General features: G+C 32.6%; 2 protein-coding genes across 4 annotated transcripts; both read left to right on the top strand.

The window, feature by feature from the left end:
- The first annotated feature begins 502 nt into the window (after nt 1–502).
- On the top strand, nt 503–9,348 carry LOC139356890 (NKG2-C type II integral membrane protein). Of its 2 annotated transcripts, XM_071072250.1 has the most exons (7): nt 503–776; nt 1,151–1,249; nt 2,038–2,082; nt 2,629–2,780; nt 4,376–4,476; nt 5,357–5,451; nt 8,674–9,348. In XM_071072250.1, coding segments are annotated over exons 1-7 (681 nt in total). In that variant the 5' UTR covers nt 503–589; the 3' UTR covers nt 8,676–9,348. The 2 variants fall into 2 exon arrangements, with proteins under 2 accessions (XP_070928351.1, XP_070928350.1); XM_071072249.1 differs by lacking the exon at nt 8,674–9,348 and having other exon boundaries at nt 5,357–5,535.
- A 1,199-nt stretch (nt 9,349–10,547) lies between these two features.
- LOC105499933 (NKG2-F type II integral membrane protein) lies at nt 10,548–18,419 on the top strand. Of its 2 annotated transcripts, XM_071072248.1 has the most exons (7): nt 10,548–10,971; nt 11,757–11,855; nt 12,359–12,412; nt 12,958–13,109; nt 14,761–14,861; nt 15,693–15,836; nt 16,715–18,419. In XM_071072248.1, exons 1-6 carry the CDS (start codon nt 10,785–10,787, stop codon nt 15,808–15,810), a joined length of 711 nt encoding a protein of 236 aa, XP_070928349.1. In that variant the 5' UTR covers nt 10,548–10,784; the 3' UTR covers nt 15,811–15,836; nt 16,715–18,419. The 2 variants fall into 2 exon arrangements, with proteins under 2 accessions (XP_070928349.1, XP_070928348.1); XM_071072247.1 differs by lacking the exon at nt 16,715–18,419 and having other exon boundaries at nt 15,693–16,707.
- The last annotated feature ends 368 nt before the right edge of the window (nt 18,420–18,787 follow it).

The following is an 18,787-nucleotide window of genomic DNA, read 5'->3' as shown; positions in this document are numbered from 1 at the left end:
CAATAGTATTTAGTTTATGCATAGGGTAATGTAATGTTTTACAAGATATGAGATGTATTTTTAAAATTTTAATGGTTTTTCTGATTTCCTAATTTAGAAATTTAGTATAAGAAGTTACTCTATATGCTAGCAGAATTATTTTATCTTATGGCACACCATCCTTAACCATCAATGAATCCTAAAACTATAATAAAATTTGTGTATTACTAAATACAGTATTTTAATTGTTAACACGTGCAGTCTGTTGGTGTTGTGTTTTTGAAGAATCTAACCTTAATTTAACACAAATATTTTTTTTATGAACTTCCTATCTCACAAGTTTAATGTTTTTATTGTTCCCACTAGTAATATTATGTCAAATACAGAATACATCTAAAAAATTACCAATTATATCATGTGATTTTTGTTTAAAGCTTTAGGAAATTAGTACCAGCATTTTACACTGGTCAACAGCAAAGTACACATTACTGCTGAGCCCCAACACATGCAGTTTGCCTATACCAGGGATCCTGTCAAAATATACACCACTCATAGCTTCTTAAATGCAGTTATCATAGAGTACAGTCCCTGACATCACACAGCTGCAGAGATGAATAAACAAAGAGGAACCTTCTCAGAAGTGAGTCTGGCCCAGGATCCAAAGAGGCAGCAAAGGAAACCTAAAGACAATAAAAGCTCCATTTCAGGAACCAAACAGGAAATATTCCAAGTAGAATTAAACCTTCAAAATCCTTCTGTGAATCATCAAGGGATTGATCAAATATATGACTGCCAAGGTAACACATTAAATAGATCTTCGATATTATTGTTCTAGGACGTGCAGTTGAATGCAGAAGGGTGGGGAAAGATTAGGGAATATTTTGCACTTGTGAGAATCAGAGTTCATAATTGGGATCTAATATTCTAATATGACATCAGAAGACTAATTTTATTAGGGCATTGTTCAACCATAATCAGCGATCCACTCATGGAACATTATGTTTCCTGAAAATGAACTGGTATATTCTGAGAGAAAGATTACCAGAGTAGATGTAGATTTAGAGGCCAGAGGTTATCATTATGTTTCCCTGTGCATGTGGGTTCTCTAGTATGGAATCCTAATCAACTCTCTATCTCCCCTCTCTCAGTGCCTCTATTTCTCTCCCTGCAGGTTTACTGCCACCTCCAGAGAAGCTCACTGCTGAGGTCCTGGGAATCATTTGCATTGTCCTGATGGCCACTGTGTTAAAAACAGTGGTTCTTATTCCTTGTAAGCACATTCTTGAAAGACTAGATGGGAATATTTTTCTTTAATGCTTGGAAGTGCCTCAAAATATTTCATACTGTTGAAGAATAGAACTCTCATTGTAACGTTAATTTCAGAGATCTATTACTTCATTTATTTTTATAGAAAAAGTTAATTTTATTAAAGATTGTCCCCATTTTAAATAACACACAAAGTTTCAAAGTAAGAAACTAAACTTGTTATGGTTTATCTAGGTATTAGTAGATAAACCATAGCAGAGCAATTCTCCGGTAGATAAACCGGAGCAGAGCAATTCTTCCCCGAATACAAGAACCCAGAAAGGTACATTTTTATTTTCAACGTTCAGATATTAGTATAATTTGGACCCAAAAGTAATATGGTTATTCTGAATTTTTCACAACATAAATAACAAAATCATTGTAGAGAATATGTGTTTGTTTTTTGTGTGTATGTAATCTATATATCTATATATACACACACATACACATACAACGTATTTTCTGAATTCACAATTCAAATGCATGCTATAGGAGAAAAGTATTTAGAAAAACAAATTAATTTTTGAAAGTGGTTACGTCAAATACTACAAGAGATGGTGAAGTTTTGTGCTAAAGTCTTTAAAAATATTTCTTTCGAAGATCTATTCATTTATTTTTATAGAAAAAGTGAATTTTATTAAAGACTGTCCCCAATTTAAATAACACACAAAGTTTCAAAGTAAGAAACTAAACTCATTATGGTTTATCTAGATACTAGTTTTTATAAAACTCATTTTAATTTTTCTATTACAGTCCTGGAGCAGAACAATTCTTTCCCGAATACAAGAACCCAGAAAGGTACATATTTATTTTAAATGTTCTGATATTAGTACAATTTATATTTTGTGTCTGGTTTAAGGCATGTAAAAGAATGATGGCATTTTTGCAGAAAATAAGCCATGAAATTCAGCCATAAATATTTATAAACAAAGATTATAAGGCAGCATTTCCTTTTCTCCAATAAGTAGAAATGCTCACTTAAAATCATTCTACCCTCTTTCTCCCAATTAACAGAACTTTCCTACTGCTATGAGATGATATGAAATGAATAATTTTACTATCCTAAAAAAGCAGTTGTGTATCAGTGACGTTCAAGACATGTGGAGAGTGTATTTTTGTTTGTTGGTTTGCTTTATATGGGAACACAGTTAGGGATGAGAGGCTAACCCTTGTCTGTGCATGTGTGTATGACTGACTCGGTTATTAAAAACATATATTTATAAGCCTGTAAGGATGCATAAATATGTTAAGCACATACAGGTTTATACTGTTGCAAATATGTAAACGAATTTTCATCTGTAAACATTCATATTGTTCTGCATAGTAATTCATATCTTTATTTAGTACGTCACTGTGGCCATTGTCCTGAGGAGTGGATTACATATTCCAACAGTTGTTATTACATTGGCAAGGAAAAAAGAACTTGGGCAGAGAGTTTGCTGGCCTGTACTTCAAAGAACTCTAGTCTGCTTTCTATAGATAATGAGGAAGAAATGGTAAGATATAAATGTTTCAAAGATTTTATGAAAAGCTTCTTTCAGTGAATAATACATTTGTAGGAAACATCCGTGTGTGTACATATAATTATCTTATATATTTTCAAGTTTATGTAATATTCAATTGATTGACTTAATAATGTTTTTAAAGTTATACACTGCTAATGTACTTTTATTTTCAGTTTTTGTTTTCAAGGAAAACCATGCTTCTATAAATACTTTGAATACACAATAAATGTTGCATCTAATTTTATCGGGCATGATATGATCTGGTCATGCAGATCGATCGCAAAGTGCAGGAACTCATGTGATACAAATCAGATCATGAAATAAAAGTTTCCAGCTCTAGCAGTTCCACCCCTGTGTGTACATTCATCACTTACCCTGACTCCTCTCCAAAACACTGTCTTGACTTTTAATATTATAAATAACATTTGCCTGTTCTTGAATTTATAAAAAGGGAATCATACAATGTGAATTTCATGTCTGTGTTTTTCACTCCTATCTGATATTTGTGCAATTCTTCCATATTATTGCAGTTATCAGTAGTATGTTACTGTTCACTGCTGTACTATGTACAAACAACACTAAGAATCCATTGAGTCCTTGTCTCTGGATGGGGGAGTGGGTCTCCTGCCCTCAGGGACAAAGAGGACCCTGGGTGGTGCACTGGTAGTCATGGGGTCGCTTTGCTGATCCCCCTCACCCACATCCACCCTGGTGTCTCTTGGAATGAGAAGGAAGCACTTCCTCTGGCTGTATTGATAGCAGATCTCCTGGTAGCTCATCCTCGCCAGTGGTACCAGCCTCGCCTGGTGGTGTGGAGGTGACTCCCCTTAAATACAGAGCAGGAGTGAGCTTTGCTGGGCCTCCTCCTGTTGCCAGGTTGGGTGTGGGGAAACAGCAGGCTTAGGTCACCTTCTTCTGTCGTGTGGGGGACTTCACATGCTCGCTCAGATACTTTGTTGAATCCTGATGATAGGGTCCCAGACAATTTCATCTATCTCTTTCCACCTTTCAGAGTTCTCCATTGCTTTTGTCTTTCATTAATCCCAGAGTTTATAGTTATTTTTAGTAGGGAGTAGCAGAGAGAGATGAGTCTACACCACCTGGTCAGGACCACTGTTATTCCACCAAAACCAAATCAGATAAAAAAGTGAGGGCTTATCTAGTTAAAGAATGGTGTGGTACCCAGAAAACACAATCTGTAGCTTCTATGTCATTTATTTCTGAATGACAACCTCTCATTTCCTTCTAAATCTCCAACTCTGGAACATATGGTACAAAAATAGATTGATTTTGTCACAGTATCTGGAGGAATGAATGCACGGTATCAGGAAACTTATTTAAATCCTTCCTGTGTTTATTCAGTCAATTGGGGTAACTATTATAATGCAAGAATTAAAATGTCTTTATTAACATGAAAATGACAATGAAAGTACTAAGTATAAACATTGAACAGTTCATTTAAATCAAAATCATAAACATTTATGAAAGTTTTTGGTACCGCAAATAGTGGTCTTCAACTTTAATATATTGTTTTTATAATGTTTTCGTAAGTATTATTTAAGTGAAAATTCTTTCTTTTCTTTTAGAAATTTCTGACTGCCATTTCACCATCCACATGGATTGGTGTGTTTCGTGACAGCAGTCATCATCCATGGGTGACAATCAACGGTCTGACTTTCAAACATGAGTAAGTTGTTTTGTACGGTGCTATATAACAATATATATAAAGGATAAATTCAGAAGACTAATATGAATAAATTTATGTGGAATCATATACATGAAGAAAGATGTGGAAAGTTAGTGAAATGTTGATATAAATATTTCACAATAGACCATAGTAGTCCCTATATGTCAACCGCTCATTGGTCAGCTAGTAACTTTCTTGGTTATGAGATGGAGTAGGGATGTCTAATCTTTGGCTTCTCTGGGCCACATTAGAAGAATAGTATTGGGCCACACATAAAATACACTAACACTAATGATAGCTGATGAGCTAAATAAAAAAAATTGCAAAAATATCTCAGAATGTGTTCAGAAAGTTTACATATTTGTGTTGAGCCACATTAAAAGCTGCCTGGGCCACATGTGGTCCATGGTCCGTGAGTTGGACGAGCTTGAGATGGACTATCAGGGAATTACAGTGCTTGTTTTCATTAAAAAGCCACCCTTATTTTATTTAAGAATATCCTCAAAGTACAAGAGTACTGCTGTTGGTATATTGCTTATAATTTTTTATTAGTAGTTATTGTTGTCAATCTCTTGTTGTGCCTAATTTATAAATTAAACTTTATCATATTTAGGAATGTGTAGACACAACACAATCTCTCTATAGGTTCTGTGCTATCTGCCATTTCAGACATCCACTGGGGTCTTGAAACATATCCCCCGTGGATGAAGGGAGGACTACTTTATTGAGTTTTCAGAATAATGACTTTTAGTAATAGTATATGAAAAATTTAATTACCCTTTTTCTTAAACTTGTTTTCTTACACTACATGAAAAATGTTCTTGTCTCATGAATCGTTTGCATAAAATGTAACAGAATTATGGATTTTTCTCCATTACAGGATAAAAGACTCAGATCATGCTGAATATAACTGTGCAATGCTACATCTAGATAGACTTAAATCAGTCCAGTGTGGATCTTCAAAAAGATATTATTGTAAGCAAAAGCTTTAGAATGAAAGTATTTGAGTTTGCAGTGCATCAGATAAATTTTATATTTGTTAACATAGAAATGATATGATTGCATTATTTGCTCTAATAATAAGAAAATTCTAAATCGATTATTGAAATATAATGCACACAATTTAAGAAGTACGGATATCCTAGCATTTAGGTCGGGTTCATTTTGCTAAACATGTTTGTGGCATTCGGACTTCCTAAAAGTTGCATGTTTTGCGGGTCAGTTTATATGAAGTGTCAAGAACAAGCAAAACCATGGAGAAAGAAAGTAAAAGAGCGCTGCCAATGCCTAAGGGAGGTTGAAATAGGAGGTGGCCACTAATTGCTAGAATATTTCTTTGTGTCAGTGATGAAAACTTTTTAAATTTCAGTAGTGGTGATGGTTGTAACTCTGTGAATATACTAAAAATCACTGATTTTTAATTATTTTAAGCGGATGAAATTTATACTAGGTACACGATACCTCAATAAAGCTCTCCAAAAAAAATAATAATAATACTGTCCTGGGATTGCTTGAGTCTGCATTTAACCTCTAAAGTAATATTTAAAGATTAGCTTCTTGACTTTTCCAATCAATATCATATTGTGCCCTTCAATGTACTGGGTTCAATGTACTGGGATCTCTTTAATTTCTCTCTATTATATTATATATTTTGGGGGATTGAATCATACAGAAATGCAGATATTTTACATTCATGCTTTTGTAAATGGCATTCTGATTTTAATATTCCCTTTAATAATTTTTGTTACTGTAAATAGTAATACAATTGATGTCTGCATTTTGATTTTGTACCTAGTTATTTCACTTATTTTACATATTTAAATCTATCATTTCAAACATAGATTTTTCTGGATTTTCTATATAAACAGCAATTTTATCTGCAAATAATCACACTTTTATTTTTTCTATCCATGTGCCATAACTTATTTTTTTCTTCATTTATTTTCTCTGGCTAGTGCTTTATATTCATAGTCGAATAGAAGGTACCATCAAATTTTGCGTGTATCATATGTATCATTTTCTGGTTTTGGCAAAAAATAATTCAACATATTATTCATATTTACAAAGTTTGGTCTTTTTAAATCACATCTTTCTTATATTGAAGCAGTTTTATAATATTCATTTTTTCTAATAGATTTTATCAATTGTTGTAACATTTTTATTATTTTTTGTTACTCAGAATGATATGTGTTTTCTTTATACAACATTTTATAAAATAAATTAGTTTTATTTTTGTCAAATGTTAAACTAGGCTTTGTTTCCGAAACAAATCCGTGCAGATCATTGTATATTGCCCCTTATAAAATATCAGTGCACATATTTTATCTAGGGTAAGATTTGTTTCTTTATCCATGTTCACAAGGATATTTGACTATGTTTTTATTTATAGCTATGTACTTGAAAAAGTTTTGGTCTCAAGGCTATCTTGGGAAGATTTTCTCTTTTTCTATAACCTGGAAGCATCTGTTAAGAGTACTGCTTTAGCCATGAAAAAGGATGAGTTCATGTCCTTTGCAGGAACATGGATGAAGCTGGAAACCATCATTCTCAGCAAACTATCACAAGGACAGAAAACCAAACACCACGTGTTCTCACTCATAGGTGGGAATTGAACAATGAGAACACATGGACACAGGGAGGGGAACATCACATACCGGGGCCTGTCGGGGAGTGGGGGATTGGGGAAGGAGGTATTAGGAGAAATACTTAATACATAATACCTTTTATATTAGGTATTAGGAGAAATACCTAATGTAAATGACAAGTTGATGGGTGCAGCAAACCAACCTGGCACACCTATGCCTATGTAACAAACCTGAACATTGTGCACATGTACCCTAGAACTTAAAATATAATAATAATAATGAAGAGTACCACTTTATTTTTAAATGTTATCGTTCACTAGTGATGCCATCTGAGTTTGCAGGCTATTTTTGTAGAAAAGTTTATGTCTAAGGCCGGGCGCGGTGGCTCAAGCCTCTAATCCCAGCACTTTGGGAGGCCGAGACGGGCGGATCACGAGGTCAGGAGTTCGAGACCATCCTGGCTAACACGGTGAAACCCCGTCTCTACTAAAAAATACAAAAAACTAGCCGGGCGAGGTGGCGGGCGCCTGTAGTCCCGGCTACTCGGGAGGCTGAGGCAGGAGAATGGCGTAAAAACCCGGGAGGCAGAGCTTGCAGTGAGCTGAGATCCGGCCACTGCACTCCAGCCTGGGCGACACAGCGAGACTCCGTCTCAAAAAAAAAAAAAAAAAAAAAAAGAAAAGTTTATGTCTAAACTAATGTCTTCAGTACATGTAGAGTTTACTCAGATTTCTATTTGAGGTACTATATTTTGGTAATGAGCATTTCCTAGGAATTTTCCATTTCATATGGACATTAAATACATTGATAATATAGTTTTATTGCCTGTTTAATAACTGTAAATACCATAATGGTATTGCCATGTTTAAACTAGAAATAAAATATCTGTGCCTTTTCAAAATCTTCCTTTAGTAGTCTTTTGTGACCATTCATTTTGATAATTTATTTGGCCCATATGTTATTTAGACATACATTACTGAATTAAAAACCATATAAGGTTCTCAGATTTTTGTTTATTGACTTCTATTGTAAGTAAAATATAGTTAGAACATTTTCTATGAAACTGGAAATGTTCATCCCTCTATAAATGTGGTTCATGTGGTGAGGTAGTGGTTTTAAATGTTTTTTACTTTTTATTAATTAATGTTAAATTTGAATAGGTACATTTCGACTGTCTCCTGGCCAAGCTTTCCTAGTGGTACTACATTGAAATTGAGTATATGTGTGAGTGCGTGTGTGAATGTATTCATATGAGTGATAGTTACTTGTCTAGTTTAAATCTTTCTACAGGCTCACTGGCCTGTCTTGTATTAAGCATCAAGAGAAGAGTCTTTAAAATCCCATTTATGATTGTTTACTTGTTCACTTTATTCAATTATATGTTGAATTTGTATCATTAGGTATATGCAATGATAAAAATATATTACTAATGGTTTGGAAAATTAATTTATCATTATGAAGCATATTTCCCCAATTTCAGTAAATTTCATCTTAGCTCACTGCACCCTCCACTTTACCTCCAAGGCTCAAGCGATCCTCCCACCTCAGCCACTAGAGTAACTTGCTACAGGCAAATACCACCATGCTGGCTAATTTTTGTATTTTTTTGTAGAGATGGGATTTCATCATGTTGACCAGGCTGGTCTTGAACTCCTGAGCTCAAGAAATCTACACGTCTTGCTCTCCCAAGTTGCTGGGATTACTGACATAAGCCACCGCACCTGAGTGCTCATGTACCATTTAGCTTGTGTTTTTAAAATCTACTTTTTCTGCCCTCCCTATTTTTAACTAAGTGACATTTTAAAAATTACTTTTCCCTCTCTATATAGTTTGATTTAAGCATTAGTCATTTACAACAAATATTCCTATTAAAATGCAGACAGTTATGATTGGAAAATAAATCAATGAACAATATAATGAATGGATTTTTATATTTCAATCTGGCGTGGTGATATAGTACAATATTGTTTAATAATTTATCTTCCCAGAGACATCCCCTTTAGTAGAAGATTGTAAATATTAAATGTGATGCAACAAGGTAAAGTTAATACAGAATAAAATCAAATTAGAACTGTCTTTACATGAATAATTCAGGGTGAAAAACAACCCAAAATATAACATGTGTTTGAGGATTTTTAAAAGTATTTACATGATTGCCTGTGGAGAATTAGTCAAGTACATGCATACATAATAATAGGTTTGTTGATCAGTATAATTTAGAGTGTAACCAATAAATATCATGACAATGAAGAATTAATTTGAAATTTTATAATCATTATGGATGTAATAATACTTTATATGTAGCCCAGACTTTAATAATCAATATACATCAAATTGTGAATGTCAAACATAATTTCTCATACACATATTTAATTGAAGCAGATTTTATTTTTTTAAGAAAACAATAATGAAGTAGTTTCCATAAAATGCAAATCTAATCTTAATTATAAATAATAGGATGACTTTAAAAAATTGAGCCAAACAAACATTGCAGAAAAGATGTACTACACTGATATCAGTCTCCTACCTAATTAGTTATTTTACACAATCAGTATGAATTAGAAATAATAAAATGGCAATTGTGTTAAAAATAATTAAATTTTAAATAAATTAAATTATAAATAAATTAAATTATAAATTAAAAATAAATAATTGAGGGCTAATGTGTGCCAGGTTGTGTAAGTGTTTTACATACATTATACTTTATAAATTACTTTCCCCAATCTAGATTAGTAAACTGGGGTTGTAGACACTAAGTAACTTTGTAAACGGTCATGCATTATGAGTTTCAAAGCTCTAATTAATTTTAGGTCTCACTGGCTACAGAGCTCATTGACTAGATTATTAAATTATATTTTCTGATTTATTACAATTACTTACACAACCAAAGTGACCCTCATTGCCTTTTAAAACAGCCACAGGATCTTTCTGAAAGTTTGAACCTAAAGTGTTCTTTCATAGATGGTCCAAACTTATATTTATCATTTCCAGTTTTCCTATTTTATCCATTAAACCAATTAGCAATCACTTCTGTAAAATAAGCAGTTAAATGATTTTCTATAGTAATGAATTTATGCCTAAGTTAATGTAATGTTTCACAAGGTATAAAATATTTCTTTAAAATTTTAACAGTTTTTCTGATGTCCTCAATCATTCAGAATAAAAAACATTTGCCAAGACCTTATGCCCTTTTAGTAAATGAACGTAAGTCACTAACTTAATGTACTTTAGTATTAAAAGTTGCTCTATACGCTAACAAACCATTCCTCCATCTTTAGCACTCAATCCTTACATTAATGAATTTTAAAATTGTCATACAATTAGTGCATTTTATTTTCAGATTTCAATTTTAGTGTTTTTACACAGGTATTGGTGATAAAATATTTCTGTAGAATTTGACTTTAAATTAATGAAGATATTTATTTTCATTTACTTCTTAGTTTTCACAAACGTATTGTTTTTTATTGTTCCCATTAATAATATTGTGTCAAATACAGAATACCTTTTAAAAAATGACCTATTGTTTAAAGAGATTTCAGTTTAAAACTTTAGGAAATTGGTACTAGACTTTTATATTGGTCAACAGCAAAATGAACATTATTACTCAGCCACCAACACATGCAGTTTGCCTATACCAGGGATCCTGTCAAAATATACACCACTCATAGCTTCTTAAATGCAGTTATCATAGAGCACAGTCCCTGACATCACACAGCTGCAGAGATGAATAAACAAAGAGGAACCTACTCTGAAGTGAGTCTGGCCCAGGAGCCAGGGAGGCAGCAAAGGAAACTTAAGGGCAATAAAAGCTCCATTTCAGGAACCGAACAGAAAATATTCCAAGTAGAATTAAACCTTCAAAATCCTTCTTCAGATCATCAAGGGAATGACAAGACATATCACTGCAAAGGTAAAACATTAAATAGATCTTCAATATTATCGTTCTAGGATGTGCAGTTGAATGCAGAAGGATGGGGAAAGATTAGGGAATATTTTGCACTTGTGACAATCAGAGGTCAAAAGTCAGGATCTAATATTCTAATATGAAATCTGAAGCCTGATTTTATTCAGGCATTGTTTAGTTGTAATCTGTGATCAACAACTCATGGAGCATTATATTTAATGAAAATGAACTGGTATATTCTGAGAGAAACATTACCATAGTAGATGTAGATTTAGAGGCCAGAGTTTATCTCTTTTTTTTTTATACTTTTTTTTTTTTTTTTTTTTTTTTTTTGAGACGGAGTCTCACGCTGTTGCCCAGGCTAGAGTGCAGTGGCGCGATCTCGGCTCACTGCAAGCTCCGCCTCCCGGGTTCCCGCCATTCTCCTGCCTCAGCCTCCTGAGTAGCTGGGACTACAGGCGCCCGCCACCGCGCCCGGCTAATTTTTTTTGTAATTTTAGTAGAGACGGGGTTTCACTGTGGTCTCGATCTCCTGACCTTGTGATCCGCCCGCCTCGGCCTCCCAAAGTGCTGGGATTACAGGCTTGAGCCACCGCGCCCGGCTTTTTTTTATACTTTAAATTCTAGGGTACATGTGCACAACTTGCAGGTTTGTTACATATGTATACTTGTGCCGTGTTGGTGTGCTGCGTTTATCTTTATGGTTCCCTGTGCATGTGGGTTCTCTTATATGTAAACCTCATCAACTCTCTATCTCCCCTCTCTCAGTGCCTCTATTTCTCTCCCTGCAGGTTTACTGCCACCTCCAGAGAAGCTCACTGCTGAGGTCCTGGGAATCATTTGCATTGTCCTGATGGCCACTGTGTTAAAAACAATAGTTCTTATTCCTTGTAAGTGTATTATTGAAAGATTATAAGGGAACTTTTCACTGTAATGATTGGAAATGCCTTGAAACATTTCATAATAATGAGGATTAGAATTCTCTTTTTAATGTATATATCTGAACCCCAAGATAATACGGTTCTTCTGAACTTTTCAAAATTATAAGTAACAGAATAATTGTAGAAAATATTTGTTTATTTTTGCGTGTTAAATATGTGTGTATATATAATACACACAGAGAGAGATGTATTATGATTTCATGATTCAAAGACACGATTTAAGAAAAAAATATTTAGAAAAACAAATTAATTTTTGAAAGTGGTTAAATCAAATACTATAAGAGATGGTGAAGTTTTATGCTAATGGCTTTAAAAATAGTTGTTTTAAAGATCGTTTTTATTTCAGATTGTTCCAGTTTAAAATAATTTTAAATTTTATATTTCAAAGTAAGCAACTGAAATTATGGTTTATCTAGCTGTTAATTTTGTAAGAATTACTTTAATTTTTCTAGGTATTGGAGTACTGGAGCAGAACAATTTTTCCCTGAATACAAGAATCCAGAAAGGTACATTATGATTGTCAGTGTTCTGATGTTAGTACAGTTTATATTTTGTCTCTATCTTAAGGGATGCAAAATGACAAGAAAAATTTTTGGGAGAATAAACTATAGCACTAAGCCATAAATGTTTATAAAATAAAGATTACATGAGGGGAATTCCTTTTCTCCAATAATAAGTAGAAATACTCAGTTAAAATCATTATACCCTCTTGTTGCATTTAATTAACTGAAATTTCCTAATACTATAAGATGATAAGAGATAAATAATTTTACTATACTTAAAAAGCAGTTTTGTTCAGTGATGTTTAAGATGTGTAGGGTGAATTTTTGTTTGCTGGTTTGCTTTATATGGGAACACAATTAAGGGATGAGAGGTGGACCTTACATTGTGCCTGTGTGTATGAGTGACTAGTTGTTTTAAAATATATATTTAACAGCCTATGAGGATGCATAGATATTGTGTACCTATGTGTTTATAGCTTTGCAAATATATAAAATAATTTTAATTTGTAAACATATTGTTCTGCATAGTAATTCATATCTTTATTTAGCATATGATTGTGGCCATTGTCCTGAGGAGTGGATTACATATACCAACAGTTGTTATTACATTGGTAAGGAAAAAAGAACTTGGGAAGAGAGTTTGCTGACCTGTGCTTCAAAGAACTCTAGTCTGCTTTCTATAGATAATGAAGAAGAAATGGTAAGACGTAAATGTTTCAACACTTTACTAAAAGCTTATTTCCGTCAATATCATATTTGTAGAAATCATCCATATGTTTATACATATTTAATTCATATATTTTAAGTCTGTGTAATATTCAACTGACTTCATAATATTTTTATATTCATATACTGTTAATGCACATTTGATGATTTCCAGTTTTGCTTTTCATGGAAACCCATTCTTCTATGAATATTTTTATCCCAAAATAAATATAAAGAAAACTAAGCATGTCATAGTCATTCATATTGATCACAAAGTGAATGGATTCATGATACAAGGCAGATCATGAAATAGAAGTTTCCAGCCCCAGCAATCCTGCCCCTGGATATGCCTTCCTCACTTTTCCTGCCTCCTCTCCAAACCTTTGTATTGACTTTTAATGTGATAAATAAGCTTTGCCTGTTTCTGGATTTATGTCGAGGGAATCATACAGTGTGCATTTTCATGTGTGTCTTCTTTTACTCCTATATGATATTTGTGCAATAATGCAGTTAGCTGTTGTTTGTTACTGTTCATTGCTGCATGATGTACATAGAACACTTACAATCCATTCAGTCCTGTGTCTCTGGATAGGGAAGGGAGTCTTATGTCCTCAGGGACAAAAAGGAACCTGGATGTGCACGTGTAGTCATGGGTTTCCTTTGTTGATCCCTCTCGCCCGCACCTACCCTGGTGTCTTTTGGTTTGGGAGGGGAAGCACTTCCTCTAGCTCCTAATTGGTAGCAGGTCTCCTGCTAGATCATCCTTGCCAGTGGTACCAGCGTGTTGCTTTCAATACAGAGCAGGAGTGGGTTTAGCTGAGCCACCTCCCGTTGCTCTGAGAAACAGAGGACTAGTTCACTTTCTTCTGCTGAGTGGGGGACTGAAGATGTCCGGACACTCTGTTGATCCCTGATTCTGGAGTCCCAAACCATTTTGCCATCCTCTTTCCACCTTTCAGAGTCTTCCTATGTGTCTTTCCTTGCTTGCAGAGTTTAGAGTTGTATTTAGTAGGGAGTAGCAGAGAAAAAGGAGTGATGTACCTGGTCAAGACCGTTGTCATTCCACCAAAGCCGAATCAGATAAAAGTGAGCGCTTATCTAGTTAGAGAGTGGTGTGGTGCCCAGAAAAGCCCATTTTTGGCCTCTGTGTCATTTATTTCCTCAATGGCAACCTTTCAATTTCCTTCTAAACTTCAAGAAGGAAAAGTTCCACTATGAGAAACATGGTGGAAAAATACATTTATTTAATCAGAATATCTGGAGAAAAACATGTGCAGTATCAGGACGTTTATTTCAGTTCTTACTGTGTCTGTCTTACCAACCCAGGCAACTATTAAATTACATGAATCACAATTTTGCTTATTAAAATAAGAAGAATGAATGTACTAAGCATAAACATTGAAGAGCTCCTTTTAAGTCAAAATTACAAAAATTTGTAACAGATTTTTACACTATAAAAGTCGTTTTCAAGTTTACTATTTTGTTTAATGTATTTATTTTGTTTTGAAAATTAAGCATCCTATGAAAGAATGTATTACCTGCACTTTTAAAAATTAATAAAAGTTTAGAATTCAAAGAACGCACCTAAAAATTAATAAAATCTTTTATAATTATTATTTAAATGAAAATTTTGTATTTTCCATTAGCAACTTCTGGGCTCCCTGTCAGTTCTCTCATGGGTTGGCGTCTCTCGTAGCAGCAGTGATCATCCATGGGTGTCAATAAATGGCTCAACGTTCAAATTGAAGTAAGTTTTTTGAATGATGCTATATAGTAGAAGAATATAAAAAGGTTCAGAATAATATTGTGAATAAATTTAAGTGCAATTATAGCCGTAAATAAAGATGTTGAAAGTTAGTGAAATGCTGATATAAATATTAAGGAATGATCCACAATTACATTTTCTGTGGTTTTAGTTACCCAGGCTCAACCACAGCCAAAACTATTAAAAGGAAAACTCTAGGAAGAAAAAATTCATGAGTTTTAAATTGTTCACTGTTCTGAGTAGTGTGATCAAATCCTTTATATAGTGTATGGATCCATCTCACCTGGGACATGAATCATTGCTTCATCCAGGATACCTGCATAGCTTAAGTTACCTGTCCACTAGTCACTCAGCTGTCTCAGTTATGAGATCGACTGAGGTGGTATTGTACCATTTGTGTTCAAGTCACTGTTAGTTTACTTAATAAGGACCCCAAAATGCAAGAATATTTATGCTGGTATATTGTTATAATTGTTCTTTTTCATTATTATTAGTTTGTTTTAATCTCCTAATGGGCCTAATTTATAAATTAAACTTTATCAAAGGTGTGTATGTATAGATAAAACACAGTATATATACAGTTCAGTACTATCTATGATTTCAGACATCCACTGGGGGTCTTAGAACATATCCCCTGTGCAGATAAATGGACTATTTCATTCAGTTTTCATATTACCAACTCATTATATTATTATATGGAAAATATCATCTGTTTTTATAATATTCTTTGCTTACAATTTGTGGAAAATGCTCTTGTTCCGTGAATTGTCCCCATGCAATCTAATGGGATTTATGGATTTTTCTCCATCACAGGATAGCAGAATCAGATATTGGAAAACATAACTGTGTAATGCTGCACTCATCTGGCCTTAAATCACACAGATGTGGAGCTTCACAACTGTATACTTGTAAGCATAAACTTTGGAATTAAAGCAACTGAATTTGGAGTCTGTTCAGGTAATTTTAAATTTCATAAAACGGAAATAATATTTTGATTGAAAAAGTTTTAAAATAAATTTCATAATTTGTCCCAATAATGGAAAAAGTTTTCAAAATCAGTTATTGAAATGTAATATGCACACCACTAAGTACAGATATCATTGCTGTTGTGTCTTGCTCTTCTTACTCAACATTATATTTGGGCATTCAGTCTTTCTTAAAGTTTCACAGTATGCAAGTGTGTTTATATGAAATATCAGTAATAGGCAATCCCATAGAGACAGAAAGTGGAATAGTGGTTGCCAATGCCTAAGGGAAGGTTGGAATAGAAAGTGACTGTTTATTGTTAATGGTTTCTTTTTGGGATGATGGAAACTTCCTAAATTTCAGTAGTGATAGTCATAACTCTGAATATACTAAAAGTTACTGACTTATGCACATTAAATGGATGAAATGTATGCTGTATACATGACATCTTAATAAAGCTATTTTTTAAAAACTCCTGGATTTATATTTGGGACTGAATGTGATATCTAAAGTAGTGTTTAAATATTAAGATTTCTTTATAACACTGACTTTTCTAATCAATATCATTCTGTGTCCATCAATATATTAGGTTTTCTTTAATTTCTATCAGATTTGAGGGGATTGAAGTCGTATAGAAATACAGGTATTTCACATTCATACTTTTGTAAATGGCACTTATTTTTCAATTTTCTTTAATATGTTTTGTTGCTGTAAATAGAAATATAATTGACGTCTGCATGATGATTGTACATCCAGTTACTTCACTAATTTTATGTGTTAAATCTATCATCAAGTATAGATTTTTCTGGGTTTTCCATTTAAACAGCTGTTTAATATACAAATTGTAATACTTTTCTTTTTATTTCCAGGTGCTAAGAATTTTTTTCTGATATATTTTCACTGGTTAGGGATTCATTTCTGATGCTGAATAGAAGAAACAAAAAAAGTTCTGTGTATATTATATGTGTCATTTTCTGTTTGGAGAAAATATATCAACATTTTATTTATGCTTATGAATTTTTTATTACACCTTTCTCATATTAAAGCAGTTTTATCATATTCCTGTTTTTCTCATAGTTTTTATCAATTGATGTCACATTTCTATCATTTTTTATCAATTGAAAATGATACATCTTTTCTCTGTATAATGTTTATTAAGTAAATTACCTTCATTTCTTTCAAATGTTAGAAAAGTATTGTGTTTCTGAAACAAGACCCTATTTATCATACTGCATTGCCCCTTTAAAAATAAATCAGTGCATATATTATAGTTAGAGTAAGATTTGTTTCTTCATCTAGGTTCAAAAGAGATTCAACTGTGTTTTTACAAACTGTGTACATGAGAAATTTTGCTATCAAAGCTATCCTGGGAAGCTTTCTTCTTTCTCTATAACCTAGAAGCATTTGTGTAAGGGTAGTTTTATTTTTAAACGTTATTATTCACTAGTGGTCCCATCTAACTTATAAATTATGTTTTGTAGGAAAGTTTGTATAACAAACTCAATTTCTTTAATATGTAGAGTTTACTCTGGTTTTTGTTTCTTTTATTGTGTTTTGGTAATTTGTATTTTCTAGGAATTTTATTTTGTAGGATATTAAATGTATTCCTGATAGAGTTTAACATCTGGTATCTGTAAAAACGATAACGGTTTCCCCATGTTTAATCTAGAAATAAAATGTTGATGTTTTCTAGAACTCTTTCTATGGTAGGCTCATCAATTTTTAAAAGGTCTTTTCAATAAAAATACCTTTGGCCTCGTTGAGCTTCTCTCCCGTAATTGTGTTCTTGTTATGATTTTTTACTGTTTATTCTTTGTGTTTTTCTACTTTACTTATATTTAATTTCCGTTTTTCTGCTTTTAATCTCATTTGATGAGTTCTCAGATAATTCAATTCTTCTTTCATATTTTACTCTCTCTCTCTCTATATATATATATATTTAAGGCAATTAGTTTTTCACAAGAGAGAATTTGCTCTATTTTCTTTGTAATTCATATTAAAATGTGACCATCCATTGTGATAATGTCTTTGGCCCATAAGTTATTTAGAAATGTATTACTGAGTTAAAATTATACAGGTTTCCTAATTTTTAGTTATTGACCTCTATATTAGATAAACTGTATAAAGCATTTTCTGTGAAGCTGGAAATATTCTGCGTTTCTGTGTGAATGTGGCTAGTGTGAGAAATTGATTTTATTTTCTATTAATTAATTTTATATTTGAATAGTTACATTTCAAGTATCCATTGACCAATGTAGGCTAGTGATACTGCATTGAAATCATAGTTTAATATTTTTATATTAATATGCTTGGAAACATGAGATTATAGTGTACTTTTGGAAAATTTCCATGTGAACTCAAAAACAGAAGTATCCTGTTAGTATATACTGTCTGTACAAGTGTGTGTGAGTTTGGGCATATAGGTGATAGTTAATAGTGTAGTTCAAAACCTTTTAAAGATTCACTGGTGTGGCTGTTTGTGTGACAAGCTGTGAGAGAGAAGTGTTAAAACCTCATTTTTGATTGTTAACTTGTTCACTTCTTTCAATTCTATGTTGAACTTGCATTATCAGATACATACACATTATTTTTAAAATATTATAATGATGTAGTAAATAAAATTATTATTATGAAACATGCATCTTTATTTTCAATAATGACTTTTTCTCTTATTTTATGACTTTACGTTAACAATAGCAGTTTTCTACTGGTTTGTATTGCATGATATATTTTTTCATCTCTTCATTTTAATTTTTCTTTATACTTAAAGGAGTGTCTTACAACAGCAGTTTTGTTAGGATAAACATTCTTTGTTTTTAATATAAAAATAATTTTCTTTATATTTACCATAAGTATTAAATTTTCAAATATGATTATTATGTATTTTATTTGTATGTCCATAATTATATAATTAATCATAATTATTATCTAATTTAGATTGA

The sequence above is a fragment of the Macaca nemestrina genome, chromosome 10, assembly GCF_043159975.1.
Source record: "Macaca nemestrina isolate mMacNem1 chromosome 10, mMacNem.hap1, whole genome shotgun sequence".
Taxonomy (NCBI): Eukaryota; Metazoa; Chordata; class Mammalia; order Primates; family Cercopithecidae; genus Macaca; species Macaca nemestrina.
Note: the sequence above shows the minus strand (reverse complement) of the source record. Positions and strands in the feature narration are given on the sequence as shown.